At 38.9% G+C, this 15,605-nt stretch overlaps 1 protein-coding gene across 1 annotated transcript; it reads right to left on the bottom strand.

Moving 5' to 3' along the window:
- Positions 1-4,000: 4,000 nt before the first annotated feature.
- Positions 4,001-15,314, bottom strand: dhx8 (DEAH (Asp-Glu-Ala-His) box polypeptide 8). The gene is made up of 23 exons (XM_033984854.2): positions 15,111-15,314; positions 14,896-14,981; positions 14,734-14,806; positions 14,565-14,656; positions 14,381-14,487; positions 13,616-13,984; positions 13,050-13,194; positions 12,759-12,965; positions 12,454-12,541; positions 12,159-12,256; positions 11,919-12,066; positions 11,337-11,518; positions 10,939-11,133; positions 10,494-10,679; positions 9,713-9,923; positions 9,063-9,244; positions 8,337-8,477; positions 8,091-8,246; positions 7,578-7,715; positions 7,333-7,461; positions 6,384-6,580; positions 5,754-5,933; positions 4,001-5,196 (listed from the first exon to the last, which is right to left on the bottom strand). The coding sequence occupies exons 1-23, from the start codon at positions 15,217-15,219 to the stop codon at positions 4,977-4,979; spliced, it is 3,639 nt and encodes a 1,212-aa protein (XP_033840745.1). The 5' UTR covers positions 15,220-15,314; the 3' UTR covers positions 4,001-4,976.
- Between the last annotated feature and the right edge of the window lie 291 nt (positions 15,315-15,605).

Genomic DNA, 15,605 nt, shown 5'->3' with positions numbered 1-15,605 from the left:
CTGGAATATGATGAGATTTTTGGCTAATAAAAACAAATCATTAAATAAGCCAGATTTAGCCAGACTTTATAATTGTATGCCTTCATCGCATTCATACTGGGCAAAGAGGGTGGAGTGTCTTGCTTAAGGACACAACAATACACACTGGACTGGTTGCACCTCCCCTGACACATGGTATTCAGTGGTCTGTCATTCTAGCACTAACAAGGCTGTTTAGTTTGACAAATGAGAGGAGATGAGGTATTCTCAAGGTATGTCCAATATATCCATTATTTACAAAATGCCAAAAACCCTTCAGCATCTCATACATAATAATTCAATAAAAAATACAAATTCAAGTCAGCCCTGCAAGTTTTAATGATGACTCACCTTTTTTACTTGAGCTATGACGCCACCTGCTGTACTCTCCGGGGATGGTAATCTGCCTTGTAAAGATCTGGCTGAGATGAAACCATGAATTATATTCTGGACCTGCACTGAAGCACAACCAGTTCAACCACATCGAATTCAGAAGGAGGATTGATTTCTATAATTACATTTAAGGCTACATTTAAAATAATGTCTGAATGTCTGGGTAAACGTCTATGGTCCGTTGAAATCAAATGTTGTGATGAAAGAGTTCCTTGTTTCCGTATGAATATTCACCATTTTAATTCTCTTCACGGGTCAGAAAAAAGTGACAGTTCCAGTCGTTTAAAAGTCCCATATTACACCATTTTCTGATCTATGTTATAATGTGGTTTCCTCATCACAAACAGACCTGGAGTTGTGTTTTGTTTCATTTTAACACATAAACGCTGTATATTTAGGCTGAGCTCTTCTCTCAAACTGAAATCACTCTGTTCCACCTTGTGATGTCATGAGGTAATACAGGAAGTGCTCCATTGTGTTTTTAAACTCCATACACCTTCACTAGAATCATTTGGACAATTTCAGCCCTGGAATTGACAATCTCTACGACAATCTCGACAAACGAAAGGTAAAATGTAGCTGTTAACTTGAAAACTACCACTGCATGACATCACAAGGTGGAACAGAGCATTTTGAGCTTTGGAGTTGTAGACAGACTAATAATAAAATGTTACTCAAACAATGTGAATGAAACAAAACACAACTCCAGGTCTGTTTTTGATGAGGTAAGAACATTATAACACAGCTTAAAGCTCACAAGAGTCCATTTTGTATAATATAGGACCTTAAAGTTGTAAATAGTGGTATTTAAGTAGCTAGCACTTCTAAAAATACATAGGCCTATACACATTTGTTGTCAATTTCAAATACATGTCTACAAGCGAGAGTAGGTGCGATTTGGGACATCCTTAAAATAATTAAATAAAAATGGGACAGAAACAGTGGATTAAAATAAAAAGGGCAATAAAAGATCATACAGTTATGCCTGCTCTATTTTAATCAAGTAATTACAGACAAATTAAATTACACTGGTTTTACTTGCCAACGTAATGCGCACTGTCACTCACTCAACCAAATAAGTGCACAATTTCTCATTATAGACTATTCCTTTTCAGTGTACCATGAGGATTTGATTACAGTGTTCCAACTCCATAAAACAGAACAACAAAAAACACCACAGTAGCTTATCCACATATTAAAACTCTTTCTCAATGTGAATATCCAGCAGAGAGAGTGGTGGATGGCACAGACAGGGAGGATAATTCCGGTAAGGGCTTTAACCACAAACATGGCCGCCAAATGACAAGGCCTGGGAACGGCTAAGCCTCCCCAGAGAGTATCTGTACCATGACTGGAGCTGCTTTTTAAATTAGATTGTGGAGAGTCAATAAGAGTAACTAAAGGGTTTGTGAGAGCGGTTTACCAACGCAAGTCAAGTCAATAGTAAAATTGTGAATATGCTTGAAATTAGATGGGAACACGCAGAGGCCCTATCTTGCAATAGAACTAAACTACGACTAAATATCGCTATAGTCCTGTTCTACTAATGCAAATGATTTCAGTAGTTTTGATATGCATACACAAAGATAAATTGCTAATAAACTAACAATCCGTGGTGTTGTTACTTTGCTTGGAATGTCCCACAATATGGCATTAAACCTATCCTTATTACACATTTACACACATTCTTACTGTGAGCGGGGTTACCTCTCTACAGATCTTGGCTTGTTGGCGCCTCTTGCTCATCTCCATGAAGATACACAAATGATTAAATGCCATACTGTGGAACATTTCATGTAAAATTGTAACACCTACATAGAGAAAAGCAAGTCCTTCATAAAGTTTTAAAGGTCATATATAACATTAAAAAAAAAAAAGTTACATTTGAGTAATCCTTTATTCTTAGTGTGTCCACATCTCCAAAGCTCAAAATGCTCTGTTCCACCTTGTGATGTCATGAAGAGGTAGTTTTCAAGTTAACATCTACCTTTTACCTTTTGTTCAGTAGCGACTGGCAGTTCTAGGGCTGAAATCATCCATTCTGAATTGATTCTAGCGAAGGTGTATAGAGTTTAAAAACACAGTGGAGCACTTCCTGTATTACCACATGACATCACAAGGTGGAACAGAGTGTTTTCTGTTTGAAAGAAGAACGCAGCCTAAATATGCAGTTTCTGTGTTAAATATGTGTGAATGAAACAAAACAACTCCAGGTCTGTTTGTGATGAGGAAACAACATTATAACAGACGGGAAAATAGCACAATATAGACCCTTTAAATGCATTAAAATTAAAAACACAATTCTAATCAAAAACATTCTCTAACGGACCACACTGTAGCTAAGTCAACTTTCCAAAATAGTTTTTCCCCTCAACCATGAGTCAGAGGCTGGCAGAACTCGGTCAGCACACTAACCTCCCCTTGGCCCTGAAGCTACAGAGAAAACAGCATGGATAGAGACACAGTGGGTTATGTCATAGTCAATTCATCCCGACAGGTGATAACCATCTCCAGTCCAACCTAAAAACACTGCCGCATTGTAACAGAGAGGCCACAAAACAGACACGCTTTAAATACGCTCGTTTGGGTCCAAAGTACTGTCATAGCTGTTGTTTAAATCTGTTTATTCTCTGTAGATCACATTTAATAGAATCCAGATAAGCTATGGCTCCTAGCAAAATCTATAGGGAACTTTATGTACATCAACAACATAAATAATCCATCTGTTCTCAAAGTACGCTGTGTCTCAGTCCCTCTTACCCACCCAAAGATCACTACAGACCCCCCAATGACAATCCTAACTTTATTCACAATATGTTAAGTTTTTCCTTTTCAAATTAAACTTAAAAATATCATGTTATGTTGTTTCCTCGTCACAAACAGACCTGGAGTTGTGTTTTGTTTCATTCACACATGTTTAACACACAAACCCTGCATATTTTAGGTTGAGTTCTTCTCTCAAACTAAAAACATTCCACTGTGTTTTTAAAGTCATTTGGATAATTTCAGCCCTGGAATTGACAATCTCTACTGAACTGAAAGATAAAATTTAGCTGTTAACTTGAAAACTACATGACATCACGAGGTGGAACAGAGCATTTTGAGCTTTGGAGATGCAGACAGACCTAGAATAAAGAATAAAGAGGGACAGAATTAATACCTCCTCAAATATGTGTGAATGAAACAAAACACACATATTTGAGGAGGCCAAAACAAGAGTCAATTTTGTGTAATATAGGACCTTTAAGTTGTAGTACTTAAATACATATACACATTTGATTTCAAACTCAAATTATTCGTGACAGCCTTTTGGTGACCCCTGCCTAAGTACCATAAAATCGTCCTCTTCAAACAAAATATCCTTTCTCCTGCACAGAAAAAAACATAAAAGGCAAATCTAATCAGAATTCCAATGCTTGTCAGAAAAATTGCAATTCGTTCAGCCGTACATCTTAGGTTAATCCTCTACATATGTAATCATGGCTATTAAGTAACTAAATAAAAAATTAGAACAAATATCTGGTGTTAATTCACAAAAAAAAACTGAAATCAAACAAGACAAGACTTTTTTTTTTTGTTTTATTCTTTTACAGTTTTTATGGGTTTTTGTGCTTTGTGTGTGTAACGGTTTAAAGTGGACTAGGCTCTTTAAATCAGGGGTTTCAACAATTATCTTTCATAACACTTCCAAATTAAATGAGGGATGGTAAAATTATAAATCTAAAAAATATACTTTTTTATAGGGCCATCATACAATCTTTCTGGGTAAAGTCCAGCGCTGTTGCTATATACATTGAAAATGACGCTATAATTGTTCCATTTACAAGTACAAAAGGGAATAATAAGTACATGGCTACAAAATGTGTGAAAGGGGAATTAAATACTGGGCACAAATGATGCAAAAACGTTTTATATGCTCAAATAAAAACCTAATAAAATCTCCCAGACTAACCTTGGATTTCAAGCATGAAGGACAAATAGTAAAGTTTTATTTTTGTGTCTGGTTCGATGTAGTAAAACTTATACGGCTCCCTGTCAGCTAAAAAGCAACGACCTCACGTTTAATCACCACGATGGCATCACCGTTTTCATCTAAAGTAATAAAATGGTCCTTTGACGCTCCCAAACATAAATTACAGGTGCACTGTGTAATTTCACTGCTGGAGGATCTGCCACCTGCTTGTCTCCGTGGATACCTTTGGATGGAAGTTTCCACAGTATGGCGTCAAAGGCATTTTTCTACATAGGGACAAACAGGTGACGCTATCAGGCCAAGGTACAGGTTACATCTGTGGAGAGGCGACCCCACTGATAATAAATGCTTTTCAATGCATTTTGTTTTGCTATATACATGACTCTAATTGAATAAACGCAAGATACCTTTAACGTCATACTGTAAAACATTTCCGGCAAAGCAAAACACCTTCACTGAAAACAGATGGCAGGCCAGTCATCAGAAAAGTTACACAGTTGCTTTATAAAACAGACATAGTAAGAATGCGTTGTCATGAGAACAAAATTGTCTCTCAGATTTGAACTATCCTCCATTGTAAAGAATAGACCTCTCATCTGCGTCGGAAAGCCCGGGATATCCTCCACGCGTTTGGCTCCTCGTAGCGGTTGTACAGTGGCTCCAGGCGCTGCTGTTTCTTCTGTTTGCTGAGGCGCGTAGGGTCGGACACTTTGAAGAAGGCGGGGGCGAATTCGACGAGCCAGCGCGGGTCGATGGTGGTCACCTCGCGCATGTACTCTTTGGTGGTGAGGACCAGCTCGTGGTACACAACCCTGAAGACAAAACAAAATGAGAAATCATAATTAGAGAAATATGCTGGACAAATAATCCAGGCTTCCACTGGTACACTATAGTGTGACTATAGTGTAGCGCTTTGAGAGGCTTTGAAAAAGTGCATTACAAGTGTAAGCCATTATTATTACATGATCAACTGGAACCAACGAGTTCTAATCACATTAAGTCATTGGTTAGGCGTGATTAAATACATTATCTGAACTAAAAATAAACTAAACTGGTGGGACAGCAGATCAAAACCACATTTCCAACACAACAAATAGCACATCTTTCCCTTGTTTACGACGGTTTACAGCCATTTGGACTAATGACATGCTTGTACCTCCAGGACACTATGCATTTTACAAATCACATCTGTCGCTTATTATGTTTCTTTTTGCGATTTTACATATGTTTTAATGTCGGGGAAAAAAAAACAAACATCAAAATCGATTAATAATAGCTAAACAACTTCATGTGAATTTAGAGAACTAAAGCAGCATAAATCCCTATAGGTGATACCATAAAAAGTCAGCAACACAAACACTCCCCATACCATTCGGGCTGTCTGTTGAAGAGGGCACTGGAGGGGTGGATGTACACCACCTGCTGGTCGATCAGGGTGCGGTATCCCTCCTGTGGGTCCTTTTTAGCCGCATTTCTGAAGAAACCGCTGCAAATGGCCTTCTGGACGCGGACCGTTGCTTTACCACAAGACACTACGTCCAGTTTATGCCTGAAAGAAAACAATTCAAGCTGTTAATACATTACCCACATTAAGCTGCACAGTGAAGTTTCATATAATGTCTACAAGGTTATCCCCAGTGCAAAATCCATACAGATGCATTAGCAAAACACATTACACTATAGAATTTTATTGAACAAATGCCATGTAGTATTCAGATTTCAACTGGTTTAACATTAGGCTAATAAAAAATTGCATGAGGTACAACAACACAATCCCAAGCTCTTTATGCAAAATGAGAATATAAAGTATATTGTTTAGAATAAGAAAACTGACCAAAAAAAGCTGCTAAAATAGTTGAAAATTGCAGTGTAACCTTTATGAGAAATCTTCAAGCATATTTTAGCACATTTGGAAACAGGTTTCACAAATGTAATCTGATTATGAGGAGATCTGCAAAGGTGCTGTTGAGAGTTATTTATTTGTCTGTTCTTTACACACCTGTCCATGATCCCCAACATCTGCTTTCGGATGTCCTGAGCTCGGCGTAGGGAGCGGGCTTGGATGAAGTTCTCGTAGCACCAGGGATTAGAGAACTTGTTGTTTTTCCAGGAGTTGTACACAGCCAGTAAGGTCAGGTGATCGCCCTCAGGTTGGTGAAACTTGGCCTTCTTCTGGTCGGCCAATGCCTGCTTGTCCTATAAAAGAGATTACAAGCACTTTTATAGGTCACATAATACTCTTGAGGAATTTAAGTCGATAATTATAACCCTGCTGGTACCGTGGCAACTTGGCTTGTTTAGACACAAATATTTCTGTAGTAAAGGACTTAAAGGTGCACTATGTAACTTTGACTGGTCCCATCTGCTTGTCTCCATGGAGATGTTGTGTCTGCTGGGAATTTTCCACAAATCACGTGTCATATCTCAGTGGATTCAAGCGGTGATGCAACCAGCTCAAATTACAAGTGAGGTCTGTGGAAAGGTGACTTCACTAACGATGTTTTTTCCGTGTTTTTCAAGCGCTAATTGAGCAAAACAACTCCGTGGAGGAAAGCAGGTGGCCTTCTAAATTTAGAAAAGTTCCTAATTGTGCCTTTAAGTACATCAAGCTGAAAACTGTTAAAATCGCGAGTTTTCTTGGAAACTTTTACAGTGGAAACTAACACTTCGAGGAAAAGTTAAATTGGATACGTTCGTGACACAATCTAAAATCTGACAACAAACTTTTATACACACACCTGCGCCTGTTTTAATGTTTTATATAGACTATACCAATTTGTTTTGTTGGTTTTTCTGCTTGTATTGTATTTTAAACAGGGCACCCATGAAAAAGAGCCTAAATGCTCTCATTGGGTTCCCCTATATAAATAAAGATAAAGAAAGAAGCACTGAAACCAGTTTGTCCAAAAATCTCTTATACATATATCTACTAGGTAAGGATATTTTACCTTGGGTCTGTAGAAGACATTTTGTACAGACAGCATGGACACAATAGTGAGCATTTCTTCGCTGCAGCCCAAATGGACCGACATGATCAGCATTTTACACAACATGGGCTCCAGGGGGAACTCCGCCATCTGCAGACAACACAGAAACATTAACACCATTTATTTTCCTTAACTTTACGCATTTTAACCAACTAAAATGTTACCAAATAAATGGCTTGGTTATATAAAAAGTGTTTATGCCTTACCCTTCTTCCCAGTCTTGTGAGCAGGCCTTCGTCGTCTAGCGCTCCCAGAGTGTACAGCTGCTCCATGGCTGTGATCAGAGTCTCCATCGGAGGAGCGTCCATGAAGTCGAAGGAGAGGAGGTCATTGATACCCATGGCCTGGAGTGAAAGACAGATGTGTCACAAGACTTTATGTGAAATGGAGTTTTATAACATCTTTACAAGCTCATAAAAGTCTTCCCTAATCATTAGTTTACTCAAAATTACTCATGCATGTTTGATGCCTGTGTAATCCCTCAGTCGTCCAGGTCTGACCAATGAAATATCTTCACTCCTACTTTTTGTCTAGTTGACAGATTTAAATTTAGCTTTTACAATGCATGTTTGAGTAATCCTGTATTGTTCTGCATTTGAGGCTTGAGTGCTCAGAAAAATTCCTGTCTTCACCTATCCCTGCCCTCTTTTCTGTATTTACTTGTGAATATTAAAAATAATTCAAACTACAGGTCATACATTTTAAGAAGTCACACACACCTTCAGTGAGAGCACAGTGCTGGCCAAGTTGGTTCTCTGGATCTCAGGCACATTTGTTGTCAACATTTCGTCTCTGTACGCTCTTTCTGTGTACAGACGGTAGCACTTCCCTGGTCCTGTCCTGCCGGCACGCCCCGCCCGCTGCTTGGCTTGAGCCTAAGAGAAGACATTAAAATGTGTAAACAACAACAACATGTTAAACTGTCTAAATAGTTGTTTGAATGTTCTGTATGAAGTTTCAAGTACCTGTGAAATGGGAGTGACTACAAGTTGATCAATACCAGTCTTGGAGTTGTAAACTTTTTGCTTCACGAATCCAGGATCAACGACATAATAGATTCCATCGATGGTCAAAGATGTTTCTGCAATGTTTGTAGCAATGACGACCTAAAATACAACACAAAATTGGAAATCCAGAAAATAATATGGTTACTTATATACATTTAAACATACTTATCCATGGGTTTCAGCGTGGTAAAGGAATATAATGGATACCAAAGCAATTCATTTAAAACAAAATATAATATCTGGGGAAAAAGCCCTAAAAACGTTGCATATAACAGGAAGGTTAAACCCAGTCGATTCTAAAACTTATATTACATTTTTCTTAAAGTTGGGGTATTATGTAAATCATCTTTTTGCTTTCTACTATGTTATAATCTTGTTTCATCAAAAACATGTCTTAAATGGTTTTCTCAATCTGCACTGTTGCACGATCTTGCAGTCTCTCACAGGCACTATTTGAATCCTTACATCAAATGGCGTTTTCCAACTAACAAAAAGTAACATGGTTATCTAAATATGTTATGTTTTAGGATTAATACTGAATAGAAGTGTATTGCGCCCTCTTTAAGGAAAAAAAACAAAACATGATAGAAATTAATTGTGAATTTCAAACTGATGTGTGAGCCATCCTCTGTCTAACTGGTAAAAACACAAAAATACCACTGTAGTAAATAAAAATCTCTGTACCTTTCTGCTGCCTGGAGGAGCCGGGTCAAAGATCCGTGTCTGCATCTCACTGGGCAGAGCGGAGTACACGGGCAGGATGATGAGTTCAGGTACATCGGGCCCCAGAGACTTCATCCTCTCATAAAGGATTTCACAGGCCGTGTCGATCTCCTCCTGACCCGTCAGAAACACCAGAATATCACCTACAAAAAGGACAGTAAAAAAAAAGTTAAAGTAAAAGTTAAGTAACAAAGGAATAATCTTTGCAATTTTATACTTTATTTTAAGCATGAATTTCTGGGCGATTTATCATGTTTTGTTTTATGCTTTCCATTTTGAATAATACAATAACACTATTACAATAACCGTGTTGATTCAGTTTTATTTAAAGTTAATTTAAAACTGAAACTGACAAATGATTTCTGCCGAGATTATGGCAGAACTTTTTTAATACACTAATTTGTACGGTTAAAAAATTACATTTTTTTCCCTTGCAGATTCAATTACATTTTTGAGTGACACTTTTTTGAGCAGTATAGATTTTTACATTTACCATACAATACAAGTAATAAAATCCATTGTTTTTACACTTATTTTGAGACTAAAGGAGTAACTATAATCTCTCCTCTAAAAATATATACTGAAAAAAATACTACTGCTGGATGACATACCGGGCGGCTCGGTGAGGTGGATCTGCATGACGGTGATGAGGCTGGCGTCGAGGTAGTCCGTCTCTGGCTCTTTGGTGTACAGGACCTCCACGGGGTAGGTTCGTCCTGGGATGGTGAAGATGGGAGCTTCGTAGAAATACTGGGAGAACTTCACAGCGTCCAGTGTGGCGGATGTGACGATCAACTTCATGTCCGTGCGCTTTTGTACAGTCTACAATAGGCATAGGTTATTTTTAGGAATGGTCTATTGTTTACTACTAGTTTTTTCAGAAATACAGTTAAGGCTATACTGTGGAAAATTTCAGGTTATCTAGGGTTAGACAAAATACCAGTACATGAACTAATAATTCAGCTAAACCAAACTAACCAGTGACAAACATGTTTTTGCAAGAATTAGAGATATATAAAAAATATATATATATTGTTTTTGGAGATATGTTTATTAATATATTCTAGATATACTAACGTTGCATATTAAAAATAATCTGAAATAAAAACATAAGCGTGCTGTGTAATCATCCAAAAAGACTATATAGGTAGTACTATAATACAATTTGAGTGCCCATTCACTTTTGTGCAAGAAAAGGTTTACGTTTATGAATAATTAAAACACACAGAAAGGATCTTAAATCAAGGACAAATTATGAGTCAGGTGTGGGAAGAGGTGAGCCCATTTACAGTAAAGTTTTCAAACAATTTTATAGTCATAAAAAACATAATTGCATTTTAGTCTACTGAGTGAAATTTTGTGCAGTAAGTCTTACAGTTTGTCATGTCTTACCTTTTTGAGCAAGCCAAAGAGGACGTCAGTGTGGATGGTCCTCTCGTGAGCCTCATCCAACATGATGATGGAGTACTGTCCCAGCTCAGAGTCGATCAGACACTCCCTCAGTAACATACCGTCTGTCATGTATTTGATCACCGTCTCTGGGCTCGTGCAGTCCTCAAAACGGATCGTATAACCGACCTGAGAAAGTATACAGACATGTACTCAATGTAATGAAAGGATTATACAGTTGAAATTAAATTATTAAGAAAAACTAAAAAAGTGACTGAATACAAAATGTTTCTTTGTATTCAGTCACAATTCAGATGGTAAGATGGCAGCCCATAACATTATTAGAGATGTGGATAATGCATTTCTTTTAGACAATATTTTTTCTTTACAGTAACATAGTAACACATTCTTTACAGTAATATTTTTTCTTTACAGTAACAAAACACACCTCTTGTCCTAAACAGCATCCATACTCCTCTGAGACCCTTTTGGCCACAGACATGGCGGCCACACGACGAGGCTGAGTGCAGCCGATCTTCCCACGGCTGGTGTAGCCCGCCTCGGCCAGGTACTGCGTGATCTGGGTGGTCTTACCAGAGCCTGTCTCCCCAATGACAATCAGGATCTGGTTATCATGCACGGCCTAGGACACAGACAGTAAAAGCCCCATTAGAGCCGAATCATTGGAACAGCTGCATGTTTCTAGAGGGCAATGGGAGATATGTGAATAACCACAACTAAAGGAAAATAAGTGCTTTTAAATGTGATAATGAGCATGAAGCAGCTGCTCCGAGTTTAGTCCTGTTGTTTAGCTCATTACAATCACAAACACATTTTCATAGTCACCTGAATGAGCTGCTCCTTCAGTTTGTAGATGGGCAGACTCTCTCTCTGCTCCAGGATGGAGAGCTGGGTCTTCTTTCCGTAAGATGCCTTGTTGCCCCCAAAGGCGTGCTTCTTCCATTCTGGGATATCATTGGGCATCATGCCAATGCCTCTCATGTTAGCAGCAATCTGCCTCCCATCAGCTGCACAAAAGGAAGAGAAATATAGACTGAGACTTTCCGATAACGAAAACCTCTGCAGGGTTACGGCAGGATAGACCTGGACCACCCTGGACTGAGCAGAGCACAGATCTCATTCAAGACGTTTGCATCCGGAGCTCTGCAGGAAACCAGATAAGCATCTCCACCAGTAAAGCCCGAGGGCCTGTTATTGTGGACATGTGTGACGCATACTACGCTATGGCTTTAACATTCATTCCATATGAAGTCAAACTGATTAAAACTTCATCTGGAGTTTGAGAATATTAAAGTGCTAATTTCCAGTCTGCAGATGTTTTAAATTGACACCATTAGATTGAATAAAGTGAGTTTAAGCAGAACCAGCTGGTGTCTTACTCATGATCTTATGTAATAAATGTCGTACCGTCAGGCAGTGGATCGACCCAGTGCTTGTTCAGGCCCATGGGGATGGAGTCCATTTCTGCCTCTCGCGCCGCCTGCTTTAGCTCACGCCGCTCCTTCGCCAGAGCACTCTGCATCATGGCTGCCTGCGATAGCGAGCCATCTGGATTCTGAAGAACAGACACAGCGCATTTTTGTAAAATTTGGTTCATGAGATTAATTAGTTCTGTGATAAAGCATTAAAAGTGACCAAACAGCCCACCTTCACTATTTTTACAGGACTCATATCCATACTCTGTTTGGTGTGACCTCTCAGGAACGGAGGCTCCTCTTCCACAAGTTCGATTTCAAGGTCCTCATCTGAATACATCATACACAATTAGTACACTAAAAATTACAGCAACTCCAATATGTTGTTGACAGAATAGCAGTTTTAATATACTGAAACCTCAGCATTCATGTAAAACCATTCTGTACATTATTACAGAAATGCACCATTCAAATACTATTAAAATACAGGAAATTGCACAGAGAAAAAAAACTAGGGCAGCATGTACCTTCTTCATCATCCACTTTTGGTAGAATTCCTGTTTCATCATCAAAATCAGGAAACTCCTCTTTTGATAAAACATTGGCAGCGATCATCTAATGAAAGAACAAAAAGAAACAAAATTAGTATAGTTTGAAATGTTAATGCATTTAATTCAATATACTCCATATATCCATGAGTTTCAGAATGCTTGAAAATTAAACTAATTCCATAGAAATGAACTATTTTTAACTACACCCCATCATTGAATGGTGAAAAGTCCTCAAAATGCAGACTATAACAGGAAGCTGAAACCCATATATAGACACATACCTGCTTGATCTCCCATTTCTCTGGGTCCGAGATCTTGGTGAGCCTTTTGCGTTCCAGTGTGTCGTCCTGCTCCATTTCGGGGGCGTGGCCTAGATTCAGGTTGCTGGGGCGGTCTGGGTTTCTCATGGAAGTCTCTTCACCTCCATCTGGGCCCATGTTCCTCCTCCTGTTTGGGTTCAAGTCTTCCCCAGTGTCCTGGTCCACATCCTAGTGTAGAAGATCACGTTAATTCATGTAGAAACTGGAAATCCAGATTATATTGCACTACTTCATAAATCTGTATCTCTTTACCTTCATACTGAGGCTGGTTTTGGAGCCCGTAAATGACAAGACCTTGACTTTGACCCTTTGACCTTTAGTGACGACATCAGCCACATTGGCCACTCGACCTTCTCTTCGCAGTTCAGAAATGTGGACCAAACCCTCCCAACGTTTTCTGCAAACACACAATTTGTTAGTTAAGTTATTAATTTGTTTTTAATTACAACTGTACTTCTTTTTTGATGCAATTTTGTAAATTTTCTAACCACATATTAAAAGCCCTTATGTGTATGATGACTGCAATAATCTATGTTTTAACAATATCTTCCAACTGTACAGTTTCCCCACAATAGGTACACTAAGAATAAGACTCATTATACTGCCCCTGTATCTAAATTTAGCACCTCAAAAGCAGCTTGAGTTTGGATCATTATCAGAACTACTTAGCTGGAGAATAGCCTACTGTGCATACACAGATAGTATATTTTTGTTTTCAACTGCTCTATGTTCAGCATGCTAATGGCTAGATGCAATTATCAAGCCAATTCAGTAAAAAAATTTTAAATAGCAATCGGTATTCAATTATAATATCTTACCGTAGCCCCTCCAGCTGAACAAAACAGCCAAACTGCATGATGCTGGTGACTTTGCCGTTGTAGATATCGCCTACAGAGGGCTCTTCGGGCGGGGGGCGGTCCACGTGTTTCTCTTTCCATTCTCTGTCCTCTTTGCGGGGGCTTGGGGATCGTTCACTCCAGCGAGAGGACTTGTCCCTCCTCTTACCCCTGTCTCTGTCTCTGTCTCTGTCCCTCTCTCTGTCACGGTGCCGGTCCCTGTCTCTGGAGCGAGATCTGGACCTGGAGCGAGATCTGTGTCGTCTTCTTCTGTCCCTGTCCCGATCTCTGTGTCTGTCTCGGTCTCTGCTCCGACTGCGGCTTCGGCTGTGACGTCTGCTCTTGTCAGATCTGTAAATAAGAAAAATAAATGCATTAGCCGAGTTAAAATAAAATACGGTAAAACAAGTTTGTGGATGTGGTCTAGTGTGGATAGCAGAAATGTGTATTGCCAGGTATGGATTCTTGGTAGCTGCTTCACTGAAGTGCAGATGTAAGGAGGTACAGTAGACACAGTGTTTCCCATTAATACAGGAGATTATGGTGGCCCAACATAGTCTAAAATTCGAGTCTAATTTTGTTATGCCAACATAGTCCAGATTATTTTCAGTATTTGTTGCTCATTGTTTTATTATAAGCTTATAAAGAGGACTACATTGGTCAAAATCACTGATTAAAAAATAAATACAGTATTCATACAGCTGTATTCATTTCATGATGCACACTGACTCTTTACCGAGTCTTTACCTGCTTTTGCTACTTTCAGGTTTGACAGCACTGACACTGGGCATAAACATCTCAAGCTCTTTCATTGCTTCTGCTGCGATCTTCACATCTTCTTCATCAAGTAGCTTCTGTAGAGTCAATAAATATCAAGTTAGATCTGGTTGACACAGAAGACAATTACAAGTGTTAAAAACATGACTAGTACCTTTGGCTCTGGTTCGTTGGGCCTGCACAGAGCCGGGAACAGTTCCTTCAGCCGGTCTTTCTCAGACTTTGGTTTGACCACAACCTCGGGGGCTAAAGCAATAAAACATGAGATGGTTAAACGAGATTCCAGCTTCAACAACAAAAGCAAAACTATATTAATCAAGTACCTTTACTAGTGGAGGCTTTAGATTGTGGTCGCATGGTTTGGATAAGCCTGAGCAGGTTACTGATGAGAGAATCCTATAAACAAAATACACACGTTATAACAAATCTACTGTTTACAGTTTTAGCAGTACTAGTGCTAACGAAGAAGTATAGCTAGTACTTACTGTAAATTCGGCTCCATTTTGTGTCAAAAGAGCTTTAAATCCGTCAAATGAAGGTTGTTTTTCGGCAAGACTTATAACAAACTCAGCTACAAATCAAAAAGATCATGAAGCAAGGTTAGAGAGGTGGAATAGCAAGTTGATGTTTAGCTTTAGCATAGTTAGCCGAGACAGTTGTGGGAGCATGGATCTACGGTTTTCACAGCAATCACACGTACCTAAATCTTTGTCGTTTATTCCCAGATGGTTGTCGAGTTCCGTGCACACTTTAGACACCAAGGACAGATATTCAAGCTGCGAAAGTTCGTCCACTCCGCCTTCAGCCATGATCCACGAGTGTTGTTTTTGTTCAACAACGTAAAGCTACAGCGGACATATTTGTTAAGGACTACTTCCGCTTCCGTCTCTACCGGAAGTACGTTAACGGTAGACTTTTTTTTTTTTTCAAATGTAGACAAAAATTCCTATTCAAACCACACGATGGCGATGATCTCTGCTAAACTAAGTAATAATGTATTTTTCCCTGGGCGTTCACGTGTGCTATATGTATTGTGCATATGCTAATGTTGCGCAACTAAGCCCTGTATAATTATGTTCAGACAGATAAGGTCTTTGTTTTAATAAGAAACTCCCTAGGGTCTAAACAACAGCCCACGCAACAAAACTGCATGTCTAGACTGTGCTCCATCTTTGTTGCATGGATGCAACATACT

Source organism: Periophthalmus magnuspinnatus, chromosome 19 (genome assembly GCF_009829125.3).
Source record: "Periophthalmus magnuspinnatus isolate fPerMag1 chromosome 19, fPerMag1.2.pri, whole genome shotgun sequence".
Lineage (NCBI taxonomy): Eukaryota > Metazoa > Chordata > Actinopteri > Gobiiformes > Gobiidae > Periophthalmus > Periophthalmus magnuspinnatus.
This window is presented reverse-complemented; position numbering and strand designations above follow the sequence as displayed.

Coding starts and splice junctions, on each gene's coding strand:
- dhx8 (XM_033984854.2), bottom strand. CDS start 15,219: ATGGCTGAAGGCGGAGTGGACGAACTTTCGCAGCTTGAATATCTGTCC. Junction 12,542..12,758: donor AGAAATGGGAGATCAAGCAG/GTATGTGTCTAT, acceptor TTCTTTCATTAG/ATGATCGCTGCCAATGTTTT. Junction 10,680..10,938: donor GATGCTGTTTAGGACAAGAG/GTGTGTTTTGTT, acceptor ATACTTTCTCAG/GTCGGTTATACGATCCGTTT.